Below are 16,609 nucleotides of genomic sequence, written 5' to 3' on the forward strand. Positions count from 1 at the left end.
TTCATAGAAATAGAATTGTTGGGTTTATGGATTACTTCTGTTTCATTTTGATATATGATACTGTTCATGCTATAATCTTTTTTAGAAGTGAGAGGATTCAGTTTTGTTGTATTTATAGTAAAGTTAATATTTATCTTCTTGGTAAATTTGTTAAATGAATTTTTGGCTTAGGTTTATACCTCATTAGATTCAGATGTTTACAAAAACTCCTTTTAAGTAACGTAGTAAAAATTGTTCTTAGCAGAATCTGTTCAGTGGTTGTCATTTAATGAAATTTTGATTTTTAAGGTATTTATACTGCCAGTGGAAATTTATTCTTTTGGCAGTGGTCTTTTGAATCAGATAATCTTCTTTACCATCTTGACAATGTATTTGTTCTACCTATTTTCACTTATTTTTTTTATTAAAATACTAAAATTGGAGAAACACGATATACATCAAATGATGGCAGAGAATTGGTCACTGAAAAAGTAATTTTTTTCTTTATTCTGTTGCAGTAATTTTGTACTTATTTATTTTTTGTACTCACTATCGCTTTAAAAGGTTGTGACTCACTGCCAGGCAGTTAAGAATTGTGACTTGGATAAAAGATTAAAGAAGAGGCAGTTGGTAGAAACATAAAAACCTGTAGGTTCATACTATTCTTTTACCAGGGAAGGAATACGTAAAGGTATATAATCTTTGATGGAAGATTATTTGTGTTATAGAGAAGAGAATATGATGTATGGTCCCATCATTCATCACGGCAAAAATCTTAACAAGAAATGTAGGCGGCTGGCATACCTAAAAATAGTGTCATGTCATAATTGAACTGAGGGTCTAATCCTCAAATTGAGCTAATGTCTCATTGAACATCCAGTCTGTACCCTGGCAATCTCTGTTCCTTACTGTATAATAAACATATTTCTTGACAAAATAATATAAAATATACAAAGCTTTGAAATTGCCCTTGTGTATATTTTTAGGGGAATCTTGTCCTGTGTTTCTGTACCTCATCTTACTGCGTTTTGAGGTGTATAGTACTAATTGATAACAAAATTGAAAATATATGAAACGTTGAGTGTTTTTTCCCAGGAAAATTTTATTTCTTGGATGAAAAAATTGTGTGAAGATGTGGAATGTAGTCATAATTAACTTTTATTAAAAATAATATCACAAATTTATGGTGGTATGTGACAGTAAGACCATTAAAATAAGAACAACTCTTTATATTATATATTTCCTTAAGTTATAATTTCTGTTGGATCCTGCAAAAATGGTGTTATACTGTATTGAATTCTAAGGTAATTATGGAAGATACTTATTGCAGTGAATGGGCTTTGTGTACTTAGAGCACCTTTTTTGTTGCTTTTCCTAAGTTAATATATTTCCTGTTTCCATAATATATGCAGTATAATTTTTTAAAAGTAAACTTGACTTCTGTATAAAATATATTGATGATTCACTATAAAATACAATTTCAGATAGAGGGTAACTGACTTTCATTTAATTGGAGCTTTTTGTTTTCCTCCTTTTCTACTGGAAAAAATTACTCTTCACATTCTTTCCTTCTTCAATAAGAAAAATGGCACTTCAGGCTTCTAAATCCTGTACCAATGAAACATACATGTAAAGATCATAATGATTATTCAGTTTGTTTTATTTTATCTTTACAGTGACTGTATAGTAACCTTTTAATAACTTGTTTTAGTGATAAAGTAACAATGTTAGTGAGTTTTACCATAGGATTTGAATATTCTTAGGACTATTCATGATATGTATTATATTTTACAACCTGTGTTAGAAAAGGAAACCATCAAAGACATACATGTTATAACATCTCTACTTGCCTTTCAACATTTGGTACATCGAGAATTCATTTTCCACTTCATAGAGTGAGAGGATAAAATATATTATCTTCCAGCCTATCAGGACTAAAGATGTATTTCTTTTCATATTTTCATTATAATAGAACTCTGATAAAGAGATCAGCATAGTCCACTTTCCTTATAGACTTCATACCCACAGAAATTGGCTAAGTTTAATTTTAACACTGTCTGAAAGTATAAAACTTCCCCTCCCCCTACCTGCCTACCCCAGCCCATCTGTATTTTTTTAAAAAACCTAGTATACTCTTGAGAATGGTCAAGGCAAATATGTTCTGTTCATTGATCATTTCTGGGTAAGCCTTGTTGTATTATCAGAGCTTAGAGGTATGGCCTTGAAAGTAATGTATACGTGTATTTCAGCTCAGAAAATTTTTACATTATTTTTATCTCTGCCCTCAGTAATAAATGTAAGGGTGAATAAAGTACATCTTTTTAGTATAGTTTTTCTTTTTTTCTTCTTAAGTGAGAGCTAGTATTTGTTTACTAATTATATACCTTATTGGCTTTTTTCCTTTTTAACTTCTCATTTGTTCCTTTTTCTTTTTTTTTAAACCAAGCATACACAAAGGGCAGTAATTTTCCCTTCAAATGAAATTTTAATATGTTTAACCATTTGGTATCTTAAATAAAAAATAGATTTGCTGTGTGCTCTGCAAAAGGTCTCTAGTTGATAATTGTGGTTCATTTCATTTAAATTATGTCTCCTTTATATCTTTATACAATTTTTGTCTTCTTATTGTGGATGAGAGAATTGAAATGTTTTGATCCAGTGCTGAAGGGAAGTTTACTTTCCTGCTAGGAATAACCTGATTGAGATTATTCTGTCGCTAATTGATTTTGACCTCAAAATTCAAAGAGTGAAGGAGATTATGACTCAGCCCCCAACCACGCTAGAAACTTTCTGTAAGAGGAAACAGAAAGTTACTGTTAAGAAACTGTAAAGGCAGATAATTGACCTGGATATTGCCAGACTTGTGTGTTAGAAGTTTGTGTTTGGGGCACCTGGCTGGCTCAGTCGGTTAAACGTCTGCCTTCAGCTCAGATCATGATCCCAGGGTCCTGGAATCCAGCCCTGTGTTGAGCTCCCTGCTCAGGCGAGAACCTGCTTCTCCCTCTTCCCCCTGCTTCTGCTCTCTCTTGCTGTCTCTCTCAAATAAATAAAATCTTGAAATCTGTGATTGTATTTAGATAGCAGAGAGCTGGCCTGGTCACAAGAGCCTGTCTGATTTGTTCATTTAGCAGATTGCTTGTTGAATGTTCATGAGAGCATAGCAGGAAAATTGGATCCTTTTTCTAAGGGACTGACAGATAAATGAGGTAAACAATAACTAGACAGTTTTAATTACACAGTACATGGCATATTAGAAGAATAAGATATTACTGAAGAATCAAACCTGATTTGGAGACCTAAAAAATAAGAATTAGCTAAATAAAGTAGGTCATTCGTTGATATACCAAACTGAGAATAATGTTAGCAATGAAAGAAAGTATCACATATTCAGGGAAACCTAAAGAAATTTTGTATGACTGGGTATGGTAGATGAGTGGGAGATGAGGCTGAAGAGAAAAGCAGGAGTTAGAAGTTGAGAAAGGGTGTATTTACGGTTACTTACTCTTAAGTGTGGTGATAAGCTACTGAAAGGATTTCAGAGATCAGATTTCATCACCCAACTTTATCTATATACCCTAAGCCTTGAGCAAGAATGACTGCTAAGAGGAGGAACTAGAGTTGTTGCCACAGTGGCACAACCCCACAGGAATGCCTTTTATGCCTAGTAGTTCTATGATTAGTGATTTTTTGCTATTATGTGTATGAGATATAATTATATATTCATCTCCCATCAATGTCCACACATACATATATCTAAAAAGTAGCTTCTGAATTTTAAGTTTTGAAAAAATAGACTCTAAGATGTGTTTCAAATGCCCTTCAATTATAATTATACCCTAATAAAATGATGATTTCTTATGGGATAGTTTGATGAGTAATGTAGTACTCTGGTGGGGTTGATATTTGATGTAAACCAGAGCACTAGAGAATGAATGTAGTACTTCTGGTTTATAATATCCCTCTTTTCTGACTTAAAGTTGACCATTCCCCAGGCAGTTGTTAAATATTTACTGTACATTAAACTTCCTAAAGTCAATACTATTTTAATATTCTTTTATTCATGATTCTATATTTTTACTATCCACCACCTTCCTTAACCTGTCCTTTCAAGATTCACAATATGTAACTGTATAGAGCTGATTTGAGTCTAATGGTTAACATAGACAAATTGATTATTATTGCTTTTGACTGTTAGTAAGCATTAAATCATGAATAACGTTCCCTTTTGGAAGCACAAAAGAATAGGCAAAAGTATCACTTCCAAATAGAGAATTTTATATTCAACATTTTCCAACTGAAATAGACAAGATTAAAGGTAATTAGTCATCAGAAATTTTTTCGGGATTTGATTTTTTAAAATGTAGATGACATGTTTTGTCCATTAATTGTGTAGCCATCTGAAAACAGCTGTGCCTATAAGGTTAAATGTAATTTTCTACTTAGGCCATTTTCTTCCATGATCTATCACTTAAAACCTACACAGTATTGGAGCATTTCAGGATGCTTTCATCCGGAAATTTTGTATTTCTTTCTTGTTCCTTTGACATTTTTTATAATAATTTCACCAAAAAATGGGGAAATGGCTAATTAAACTATCAATATTGGTTATATTTAACTTTGCCTCAGTCATTTAAGGTAGCTTATTACTTTATTTCAGAGACATTGTTCAAAAGCCACCTTAGTAATCGCTTTGGTAGAAAGAACAGAGGACTTCCAAAATGATAAAGAGCTCCATTTCCTTTGCTTGTCCACTGCTATCCTAGGCGCCTGTGAAGCAAAAAGAGTTGAATATTTATGCACACATAAATACAGGGCTTACACTCTAAGTGGAATTAAATCCCTTGTTGGTGATTACAAATTTTCCTAATCATAAACACTCTTGTCTTTCTGGTAATCCTTTCTTTCTTGACTAATGAGAAAAAATTCCTGGCTTCTTGTTTATTTTATTCATAAAGTCTTAATTTCTAGCTTTTTCCCTTCAGTTTTGTGATTTAGTGACTTTTGTGTTTAATACTTTTTAATATTTAGGCCTACAAGCAGTGGAAAGAAATAGTTCCTCAGGGACCAAAAGAGCTAGAGAGATGGTGAGGAAACGCATTGAGAACAAGAGAGCACGTTTATCAAATAGAAGACAAAAATGCATGCAAGGTGTCAGCAGAGTTACTTACCCACTTGCCAAAGACAGACTGTGATAGGTATTCATTGATGCATTAATCCAGAGTCACTGCCACTTAATTTTGTACCAATTATAGGGGGTCAGAATCTGATGAAAACAAATTATCGTTAACTGTCAGATTGATGACTTAGGCAGGCAGAACGCCAGAGTATTCCTCGCATGCCTTTTGTTCTGCCAGTGTGAAATAATTTTGATTAGTATAGTATTTGTGTTTTGGCCTCTGTGCTTTTATTGATTTCCTTTCTTTTTTCTTGAGAATTACCCTGGAATTGTGCCTCAGTTGTGCTCCTTGCTTAGTGGAGAGCCTGCTTCTCCCTCTCCCTCTCCCTCTGCCTGCTGCTCCCCTTGCTTGTGCTCTCTGTCAAATAAATAAAATATTTAAAAAAAGAAAAAAAAGAGTTTAACATTAAAAACTTACTAATAGGGATCCCTGGGTGGCGCAGCGGTTTGGCGCCTGCCTTTGGCCCAGGGCGCGATCCTGGAGACCCGGGATCGAATCCCACGTCGGACTCCCGGTGCATGGAGCCTGCTTCTGCCTCTGCCTGTGTCTCTGCCTCTCTCTCTCTCTGTGTGTGACTATCATAAATAAATAAAAATTGAAAAAAAAAAACTTACTAATAGGTTATAAATCTGGTATGTCACTCCCCAGTCTCTTGATGCCTATGATGCTCATTATTAAAAACAAAATTTTTATGAAGAAAGACAAGTCCATTGCCCTTTACTTCAGATACACCATCGCTACCTCTTATCAGAATAGTTCATTGATCACTTAGGCTTCATGTGTGTAGAATGGCTAGAGGCTTAGCTGGATCTTGAAAAACACTTTGCTCAAATGCCAAAATACAACTTATTCTACTATTTAAGGGATTAACAAAAAAATTATAAATTGATTTAATACTTCCGTCTCCACAGTATCACATAACAATATGCAATGATTATTCTTTATCAGATTACATTATATGAGCTTTACGTTTCCGGACAGTCTCCACTGTCTTTATCTCAAACAGTATTTCAAGCATTCTGAATTGCAGAATTCGAAGTGTCTTGCTGAGTAAGATTTGGTTTGTAACAAATCCTTCTGTGCACATTGCAATAAGTAAGCTGTCCCATGTTATCTGTAGATTTTAGAGCTATAAGGAGACTTTTTTTTTAGAGAATAGATATTTTTAAATTAGCACCAAACAGTGATTTAAAATATATTAGAATGTCTATAGGTGGGATCTCTGGGTGGCTCAGCAGTTTTGCGCCTGCCTTCGGCCCAGGGCGTGATCCTGGGGACCTGGGATCGAGTCCCACATCAGGTTCCCTGCATGGAGCCTGCTTCTCCCTCTGCCTGTGTCTCTGCCTCTGTCTCTCTCTCTGCCTGTGTCTCTGTGCCTCTCTCTCTCTCTCTCTCTGTCTCTCATGAATAAATAAATAAAATCTTTAAAAAAAGAATGTCTATCGATAAATGGTAATAATTCTAAGTTTTTAAAGTAGTAGACTTTAATTTGCACATTCTACTTTTTTCTATTTTTTTTTACTCTTCCTTAAATATTATGAATGACAGCCTTTTCATATGAAGACTTTTTGATGTTACTCATTTTACCAAATGCACTTTTTAAAATTTAAATTCAATTAATGCATAATGTATTATTATTTTCAGAGATAGAAGTCAGTGATTCATGAGTCTTATATAACACTCAGTGCTCATTACATCATGTGCCCTCCTCGATGTCCACCACCCAGTTACCCCATTCCCCCACCTCCCTCCCCTCCAGTGAGTTTGTTTGTTTGTTTCCTGTAATTAAGAGTTTCATTGTCTATGATTTTATCTTGTTTTATTCTTTCCTCTCTTCCCCTATGATCCTGTTTCATTTCTTAAATTCCATATATAAGTGAGATCATAGATAATTGTCTTTCTCTAATTGACGACTTACTTTGCTTAGCATAATACCCTCTAGTTCCATCCATGCCTTGCAGATGGCAAGAATTCATTTCTTTTCTTATGGTTGAGTAGTAGTTCATTGTATATATATTTATCTCATCTTCTTTATTATAAGTGGACCCTTTGGAACTCAGGTAGTTCGGATCCTTCTTTTTATAAATGAAATGAAAGAAAATAAGGTCCATAAATACTGTGATTTGATCTGGGTTCTCTGATGCTTAATGACAGACCTGTGATAACTCATATCTCCTATGTCCCAGTCAAATATATTTATCCGCTAAGTTAAACTTATCTTCCAAAGAACAATTCAGTTTGTGCATTAGTGAATAATTAGAAATTGGGGAGGTGGATTTGTTTCTGAAGCAGCTTTAGATATTCAGGATATATAATTTTTTAAATGTTGACAGTGAAGTAAAGTTATTTTCTAATTGAAAATTTTGTTTTTAATAATTATAAAAATATATTTAATAATGTAAATTCTACACAGTTTTTCTGATACTTCCCTTTACTCATCTTTTTTCATTACCCTGAAGAATTTTCAGAATTTTCAAGTCATGATAGGCCATTAAAAGGCAGCATATTTCATTAGATGTGCATAGCATTTGAGTTGTGCCTAAGTAGTAATTGCTAAATTACTGAAGTAAACCTAAGCCTCACTGTTTTTTGGTCTCTCTAGTACATGAGCAGGGAGCAACTTTATATAATTATCACTTAGGTGAAGAGTGAGTCAGCTTTAACCATTTGATGGTTACATAAACATAAACGAATTAATGTAAAGCACTCCTGAAAATTTCTCAGTTACTGGTGTATGAATTTTTCCTCTAGTGTCTTTTCAAACTGATTTGGTATCAACTTGCATAAATTAGGGTAGTGTTGAGGTGATAAAATTGTTTTCTCTATGTTGTAAAAAGCCTCTCCCTATCCCCCACATACCCTCTTATTTTTTCATCTCCTGACTTTTATTGCTATTTAATATACCTTATATTTCTAGTATCTTTAACTCCCTTGTCAAGAAAGAATTAGGGGCACTTGGGTGGCTCAGTCAGTTAAGCATCTGCCTTCCGACTCAGGTCATGATCTCAGGGTTCTGGCATTGAGCCCAGAGTCTGGTTCCCTGCTGAGCCAGGGGAGCCTGTTTTCTCTTTCTCCCTCTGCCCTTCCCCCCTCTCTCTGCTCTCTCTCTCTCTCTCTCTCTCTTTCTCTCTCTCAAAATCTAAAAGAGAATTTATATAGCAGTACTTGATATTTAAAGAATAAGCAGGACGCCTGAGTGGTTCAGTCCATTAAGCCTCCGACTCTGATTACCTCTCAGTTCATGATTTCACCATTGTGAGCTAAGTCCCACGACAGGCTCCCACTTGATCTCTCTAAAATTAATCTTTGAAAATGAAGACCAAGTAAAAACAGTCCCCCATATATGACCAGTTATTGATCCATATTTTATTTTAGACTTAAGCATGAAAGAACTCGAAAGCAACACACTTCCATTAATAAAGGGATGTGTAACATCATACTTTAAACTTTTATATAAGTATAGACTGTTATACACACACACATAATCATTTCCACTTGAAATATAATTGTCTAGTGTGAAAATTCATTCTGTTGCCCACAAAATCGTCTACACTGTGAAGATGTTACCCCTTCAGCTTTTACATATCAGTCCTGGTGAAATTGAATTTCTGTTCACTGTTCCAACCTGTGTTATCTCAAAACACAGAGTATAGCCATAGTAGTCTGGTTTTACTTTTGAATAAATGTGACACTTCGTAGCTTTTTTGGAGCAGGAACAAAGGCAATTGTTTTATCTTTAATCTTACATGTGGACTTTTCCTGCTTGATTCCAGTAGGCAAATAATCCTATGTACTATATTTAGTATTTGATATTCCACCAAAAATTTGAAAGAGGGACTTGCTATCAGTCAAATAATCTGAAATGCTAATGAGGATGCAACACAAATGCCTCTATGCTGAGTTTAAGGTGCTCTGGACATTTCACTCCTCTTAAACAGCATTGAAGTGTGGCCCTCCTTTATTGCTGGTTTCCTTAGATATCTCAAAGTGTCTTCCTGAAGAAGTTCATCATATTTAAAAGTAACTGAATTCTCTTGTATAAATATCCAATTCCTTTTTGTCTAAGCAATAGGATTTAGTTGACCTCCTTTTAAAAAGGCATATTTTCTATCAGATTCTCTTACTATAATTGCTTTAAGCTATTTCTTTGAGGGCTTCAGTCAGTTAGCAAAGAATTTCAGTTCCAGCCTCCTACTTTTGTTTCTGTTGGAAAAACATTTCCTAGTTCCTCCTCTTTTTCCTCTACTTCTGACACTTACAGAATGAAAGAGGCCTAGTTTCATAGCCAGGAAGCATTTGTTGTAACTATATATATATATATATATATTTTTTTTTTTTTTTTTAAGTTTCTTTGTTGATGACCTTGAACAGGTTTAGTAGTCCATCAGCCTTTTACTCAGTGACGGAGATGGCAGTGCCAACATTTGTTTTTACTATGTTTTATTTGCCTCAGTTGGATTGTCTCTTGATGAAGCATATTATTTGTGGCTATTCCACTCCACAGTAGTACACAGTACCTTCATTTTGTCCTGTGATGTTTAACCTAAAATTTATATTTTTATTTAATCTAGAAATCAAGATTTATTATTAAAACCCTCTCATACCTCTCTTTTGAGTATTTCCTTCTCTTATTGTGCTCATTTATACTTCCCAAGATAGGATTTTAGTTTGAGTTTCCAATCATATTGAAAACTAAAACTGGTACTTCCATTTGGAAAGAGTTTAAAAACAAAAGGGAATCAGCTAAAAATAAGTTTTTACAGTGGAAAGCATTCATCTTACAGAAGTCTTTGCTCCATTTACTGGTGCATTTCAAGAATATTTTCATGTTTTCTGAAGATAATTAGAAGCAAATAGTTCTCCACAGTAATATTTTTTAATCTTTCTGCTTATTTTTAATCTTAATTTGTTTTAGACTTTAATCTCTGACAAACAGCTTTAGAACTATGGAGTATTATGTGACCCATTGGTATACAGCAAAATATAGAAGTTTCATTTGCTTATAGTTTTAGAATCTTCTCTAAGATGCTAATTCTTAATAGTTCTGGAATCTGGACATTTTCAGCATATTGTCTACAGATTACTTCTTCAACAGGGCTCTGCTTTTTAAATGTTTGTTTCAATTGTGTGATAGTTTTGACCTTAGAATTAGGAGTGCAGGGAATGGAGATGATCTTTCCTAAAGCTCTACCAAGAAAATGGCTCTATTAAGCTGTTTTCAGTTTATAGATTATAAAAGAATATAATTCCAATATTTTGCATTTAGTCTTAACAAAAATCCAACTTATTTTGGGTGATAGTGTTAGCAGAGGCAGGTCACTATAACTGAATGTTGAGTTATGGGTTTTTTTTCTTTTGTTTTTACAAGAAAGATTTACCCATTTTGCTCACATCCTAGTTCAGATTATATGTCACAGAGCCAAAATTTGCTTAATTTGTTAGCCGTTTAGTTACAGCATAGTGGAAAATGTTTGCAGATAATTCTGTGCAATAGTAGAAACTTCAGTTGATTCCTCGTATTTCTTCAGGGCAGTGATCACAACCAGATTCAACGTATGCACAAAGCAGCGGATACCATGGTAGCGGCCGTCGCTGATTGCTTTTACCATGTTGGATCCATTGTCAGTCTCAAAGACCTACTTCCAGCTAGGTGCCTTGAACTCAAATAGCTTTTCCCACAGACTTCAGGATGTGAGCTAAGGTATGGCCTTTTTTCATGAGCTGGGCCTACATATGGGTTGACAGTAACCTGCAACTTTTATAGAAAAGAGACCTACTGGCTGTAGTTTTTAATATTAGACAATGACTAGTTGTAGTCCTCATTAGGCAGGGAGTGTGTGTTCTTCATATATTTGAAGTACTCTTGCCTTTTGGACGGTATTCCTTTTTCTCCTGTATGTGTTTGTCAAGAAGATGATTCACATAAAAATTTCTCATTTGAACCTGGTGTAAAGGTCTAAAATACCTGTTTTATGAGTTAACCATTATCTTCCAAATGAGATACGTAAGATCATTTCTTTCACTCGTTTGATATAAAAATATATTTTAATCTTTTGTAGATTTTTGTACTTTTTAAGTATTTTTCTCATTTGGTGGTCAAAAAAATATAATATTTACCATCCTGACTATTTTAACTATTGTAATAATAGGAATGCCTCCTACTAATCTTTAAGAACTGGAATTAGGAAATTGGTATTCATGTATAGGGCTTGAAATTTAGAACGAGTACTTTTTCCAAGGATAACTTGCTCTAAATTGCATTGATGCAGTTGACTCTCCATGCCAGACATTCTTACTTCTTCAAGGAGAAAATACCCTAATTCTGCAAAAATGAGCTTCACTTCCATATCTTTCTTCTCTGCTTGGCAATATGTGTTTCTCAAGTGAAATCTTCATTGAACGTACAATGGATCAACTGTTTGATGACAGGTTTTAGGAAATCATCTTTATTACAGCTATAGCTATAACCATAACTCTTCTGTTTTTTCAAACTACTTACTATTATTTTCCTATTATGGTCAATAGCCCTATTAAGAATTTTTTAAGCCCTGGTATTAGAGGGAGAATAATTTATAATTGGCAGGAAGAGAGAATCCTTATAAATTCAAAAGGAATACTATCAAGCAGCGTATAGCTGTTGGTAAATGTAGAAGTTGAGAATCTGTTTGAGCTTATCTACCAAAATTATGTTTATTAAGAAAATTATCAGACTCACTATAAGCTATAATCTCAACTTTATTTCATAGCTATAAAAGATACAATATCTTATTTGATTCTAGCACTTAAAATGCCTAATATTTCAGTCCTAAAATGTTCACTTACTATATTGTCCTTACATATACATGCAAACATATATGTTCATATACACTTGTACATATACAGAAGTTGATGACTGAAATGATGTAATATATAACCTCTATCAAATGGTCCTAAGTGGCAAAGGAAAGTTGGCCATATGTTCTCTGTGACTGCTTATACCAGGAAAAGTAGGAAGAGCATAGGAGAACACACAATAACCCAGTGACACATTAAGTCAAGTCATCTTGCCATGTTAGGCAATATACCTTCCAGTTAAAAATATCTGTGGATACTTGTTTTTTCACACACTATGGCAGTCCGTTCAAAACACTTGCATAATACTATACATGTTTACCCTTGCTACCCGCCTGAGTGGTGGTTCTTAATTTACCTCTTATTACTCCCTAACGTTAAGCACTGAATTGCTTCTGAGCAGATTTTTGTCTTTGTGCTAAAGAACAGTTCATTTATATATAAATAACAATATCATTTTGTTAAGAACTCTTCTACCTTCTATTAGTCTTTGTATAGTTCTCTAAGGCTCCATGCCCACTTTGTGAAATATGTTTTAATACGATTGCCAAGTTGTTTCGTTGGTTAGGTATACAACTAGAAAAGTAAGTAATGTGTAGTCTAGGTCATACCTTAGCATGAATATTTTAAACACCTTTATTTATATGTGATTTCAGTTTGTATTAAGTTAATCTATTTAATGAATTGACAAAGATGTAAATTTTAGTATCTAAGATGTAAATTTTTAGTATCTAAGCAATAGTGTAATGATTATCTTGTAAATAATATGTGCTGAGAGTTGAAATAGAAAAAAGGATATTGATATTCACTTGTTATCTTCAGTGACTCTTAAAATTCTGTATTCATCTAGAAAATTTAAAGAAACATTTTGATGCCTTATACACTGAGACGTTGTGGTGCATCCTATTATGATATAAAATTTGATATAAGGTTGGGGTACATTTTAGATCCTGAATAGAGAATGCCTCTAAAATCATTATGCCCTAAAACTTAGTGTTTAAATATAGTTCTGATGTATAAAAGCACATTATACTAAGATAATCTAGCAGTGAACCTGCATTTTACTTGTTTATTTTTCCCCTTGGGGTTTAATACATTTACTCTGAGTGAAATGCAAATAGTATTAATGTGAAAAACTACATATGATCCTATGACTCCCAAGTCTTAGAGGATACACCTCTGTCACTTTTAGATAATAGAAGTGATTTCTGTGCTTTTAGGTATTTATAAGTACTTTAAGTGTGTTTTTAAAAGTGTGGATCCAAGGACATATCAAGTATCTGGGTCTTTTCACAATATGGTGTTTCTACAATGTTTATTTCTTATTTTTATTTATTTTTGCATATGAAGAGAAAACCCACCCAAAATTTTATTATACTATGCATTATTGTATGACTTCAGAAGCAACACGTCTAGTTTAAACCACTTTCAGCTATATATCATATATGTGTCAAATGAAATACATACTATCCTTTTGATTTTTTTAACCACATTTTAATTTATGGAGGTACTTATATTTCAATCCTAAAATCTTAATTTTCCTTGCATTTCTTTCCATATTAAAAAAAAATTCAGATCTAAAAGGGAAAATGTTAAAACAGGAGTAAAACCAGATGCATCTGATCAAGAACCAGAAGGACTGACACTGCTGGTACCAGACATCCAGAAGACTGCCGAGATCGTCCATGCAGCCACTACCAGTTTGCGGCAGGCCAATCAAGGTACAGTACTGCTGCTTTTGTGCTGCTTTTCTTTTGTTCCAGAGATGTTTACTTTAAACGGCCTCTCTTTCCTCTCTGCTAATGGTTTCAAAGCACGTACCTTTACCTAAAAATTTGTTGTTAGGTTTTCAAATTAATCATGAATAGTATCTAATTTTAAAATTAGATATTAATTATTAATATTTATTTCTATTATATATGATTATTAAGACTAGATTTGGTAGGCTGACAGCACGCATGATCAATTTCTTTTCCTTCCTATTGATAGTCATGAAATTGAAAAATGCCCTCCTATTGGATAGGAAAGAATACATTAAGACAATGTGAGAATTTAAATTAGTATTTTCATATCTTATCTATAAGATATATACATAAATCTGTATTATATATTTTATTTCAGCTGTTTTGTGTGGTTAGATAAAACTAACATTTTAAGAATTTAAGGTTTGAAGTTGGTGAGGGATTAGGCCTATTAGTTACATTTATGAAATAAAAAGAAATCTTTTATTCTTACATGGTACAATAGGAAGATAATTATAAGGAGTTGGGTAACTTTTTGGAATTCAAAGTTTGAACTCTAGAAGTTAATTGTTTTTTGTTTTAATCTTTCATAATGTATGTTTGTTACTTATCTTGAAATATCAAATAACAGAAAAAAAACTAGGTGAATATTCAAAGAAGGTGGCTATGAAACCCAAACCTTTATCAGTATTGAAATCACTTGAAGAAAAATATGTGGCTGTTATGAAGAAATTACAGTTTGGTAAGTTGAAATTTTAATCTTCATTTCTTGAAATCTCATTTCACATTGTGTAAAACTGCTACTGAAATGTATCCTAGTAAATTAAAGATTTAAAAATTTGCTTGCACCCTGAGTTATATCATATGTATTTGTGCGTTCGTGCACTGCATATATATTGATATATATGTGCACACATGCAAAAATGTTTACCATCTTTTTATCTCTGAATTTATATCTATATTTTAGTTATATGTGGAAATCATGATTCTTTAGAAACCTAGGGGAAAAAAACAAAATCAAATGTTTGACAAACAGGCAGTAAGTGATTTTAAGACGTCTCCATTGCTGTATATATCCTGGCGTAAAAGTAGCTAAGACCTAGGACTTTGAACTAAGTCTGTTACTGTTACCATTTTAGAATTCCAAGAGATTTGCCTTTGGAAAACATAGTTACATAGAGTTTACTTGTAGCCTTTCCAATTCTAAAACTCTTGACAAGTAAAGACTGAAGTAAAGAGCTTATCAATCTCCGCAGATGCTAGCCTATACATAAACACAGAATTCAAAATTCTCATGACCATTAGTAACTGTTACTGTCTGTGCCTCTTTTCCACCCTTGAGAACCAGCCAAAAGAATTGGGCTATATGAAAAAGAACATTAAAGCAAGAGTAAAAATATATAGATTTTTTCATAGTGCCTTTGAAACTTTCATATAAATCATTTAACTTTTGCTCTACCCTACCTCCTAAGTTTGCAATAAAAATCACATGCAGTAATATATCTGAAAATGATAAAGCACTCAGGCAGAGCTTTGAAAGGTCTTGTTCACCATCTTAAGATTGGAAGAATTGAGATGAAGTGCATATGCTGTTATTCAGAAAGAATGTAAGTTTTGCCAAGGAATTCATGTTTTTGGATAATTGTGCCAGACATTGATAGGTTATGACCATTATGTTTAATACACACTTGAATTGGGATGCTTGGGTGGCTCAGCAGTTGAGCGTCTCCCTTCGGCTCAGGGCATGATCCCAAGATCCGAGATCGAGTCCCACATCGGGCTCCTTGCAGGGAGCCTGCTTCTCCCTCTGCCTGTGTCTCTGCCTTTCTCTCTCTCTCTCTCTCATGAACAAATAAATAAAATCTTTAAGAAAAATAAAAAATAAACACTTGAATTCAGGGGACATTTGGGTGGCTCAGTCAGTTTGGTGTCTGATTCTTGATTTCAGCCCAAGTCATGATCTCAGGGTTGTGGGATCAACCCCTCTGTCAGTCTTCACACCTAGCAATAAGTCAGCTTGAGATTCTCTCTCTCCCGCTCCCCCTACCCCTGCCACATACACACATGTTTGCGTGTGTGCTCTCTCCTGCAAATAATAAATAAATAAGTAAATAAATAAATAAATCTTTAAGAAAAAATAAACACTTGAATTCAGGAAAGTATAATAACTATAAATGATTACCAAAGTAACAAAAATATTGTCTACGAGCAGCCTGGGTGGCTCAGCGGTTTGGCGCCGCCTACAGCCCAGAACATAATCCTGGAGACCTGGGGTCGAGTCCCATGTCGGGCTCCCTGCATGGAGCCTGCTTCTCCCTCTGCCTGTGTCTCTGCCTCTCTCTCTCTCTGTCTCTCATGAATAAATAAATAAAATCTTAAAAAAAAAAAAGTCTCTATTATAACTTTAAAGTTATAAGACACCAAAAATAAATGCTACATAAATACGGCATGAATTATAGACATCCTCCAAGGGCTATCACACAAAGGAATCATCAGAATTACTAGGGAAAGCCACGCACATACAAGGATCAAGTGATCCTCATAACCACATTCATTATCACAATGAGCAAGAAAAGTACTCTCAATTTAAATAGACTTACTTTTTTTTTTCTTTTTTCTTTTTTTTTATATTTTATTTATTCATGAGACACACACACACACACACACACACAGAGAGAGAGAGAGAGAGAAGCAGAGACACAGGCAGAGGGAGAAGCAGGCTCCATACCGGGAGCCTGATGTGGGACTTGATCCCGGGTCCCCAGGATCAGGCCCTGGGCCGAAGGTGGTGCTAAACTGCTGAGACCCCCGGGCTGCCCAATAGACTTACTTTTTTATTTTTTATTTTTATTTTTATTTTTTTTAGACTTACTTTTTTAA

General features: G+C 33.9%; 1 protein-coding gene across 17 annotated transcripts in view; it reads left to right on the forward strand.

Annotated features, from left to right (window-relative positions):
• BIRC6 (baculoviral IAP repeat containing 6) overlaps nt 1-16,609 on the forward strand; it is a 230,751-nt gene that overhangs the window by 186,380 nt on the left and 27,762 nt on the right. For 16 of the 17 annotated variants that reach the window (XM_025454221.3, XM_025454229.3, XM_035700797.2 and 13 more), the window contains 2 exons: nt 13,563-13,708; nt 14,361-14,471. In XM_025454221.3, coding sequence (XP_025310006.1) covers nt 13,563-13,708; nt 14,361-14,471 — 257 coding nt within the window. Of the gene's footprint in view, nt 1-10,684; nt 10,858-13,562; nt 13,709-14,360; nt 14,472-16,609 lie in introns of those variants that run through there. The other variant, XR_004806282.2, reaches the window with a different exon arrangement.

This window comes from Canis lupus, chromosome 17 (genome assembly GCF_003254725.2).
Source record: "Canis lupus dingo isolate Sandy chromosome 17, ASM325472v2, whole genome shotgun sequence".
Taxonomy (NCBI): Eukaryota; Metazoa; Chordata; class Mammalia; order Carnivora; family Canidae; genus Canis; species Canis lupus.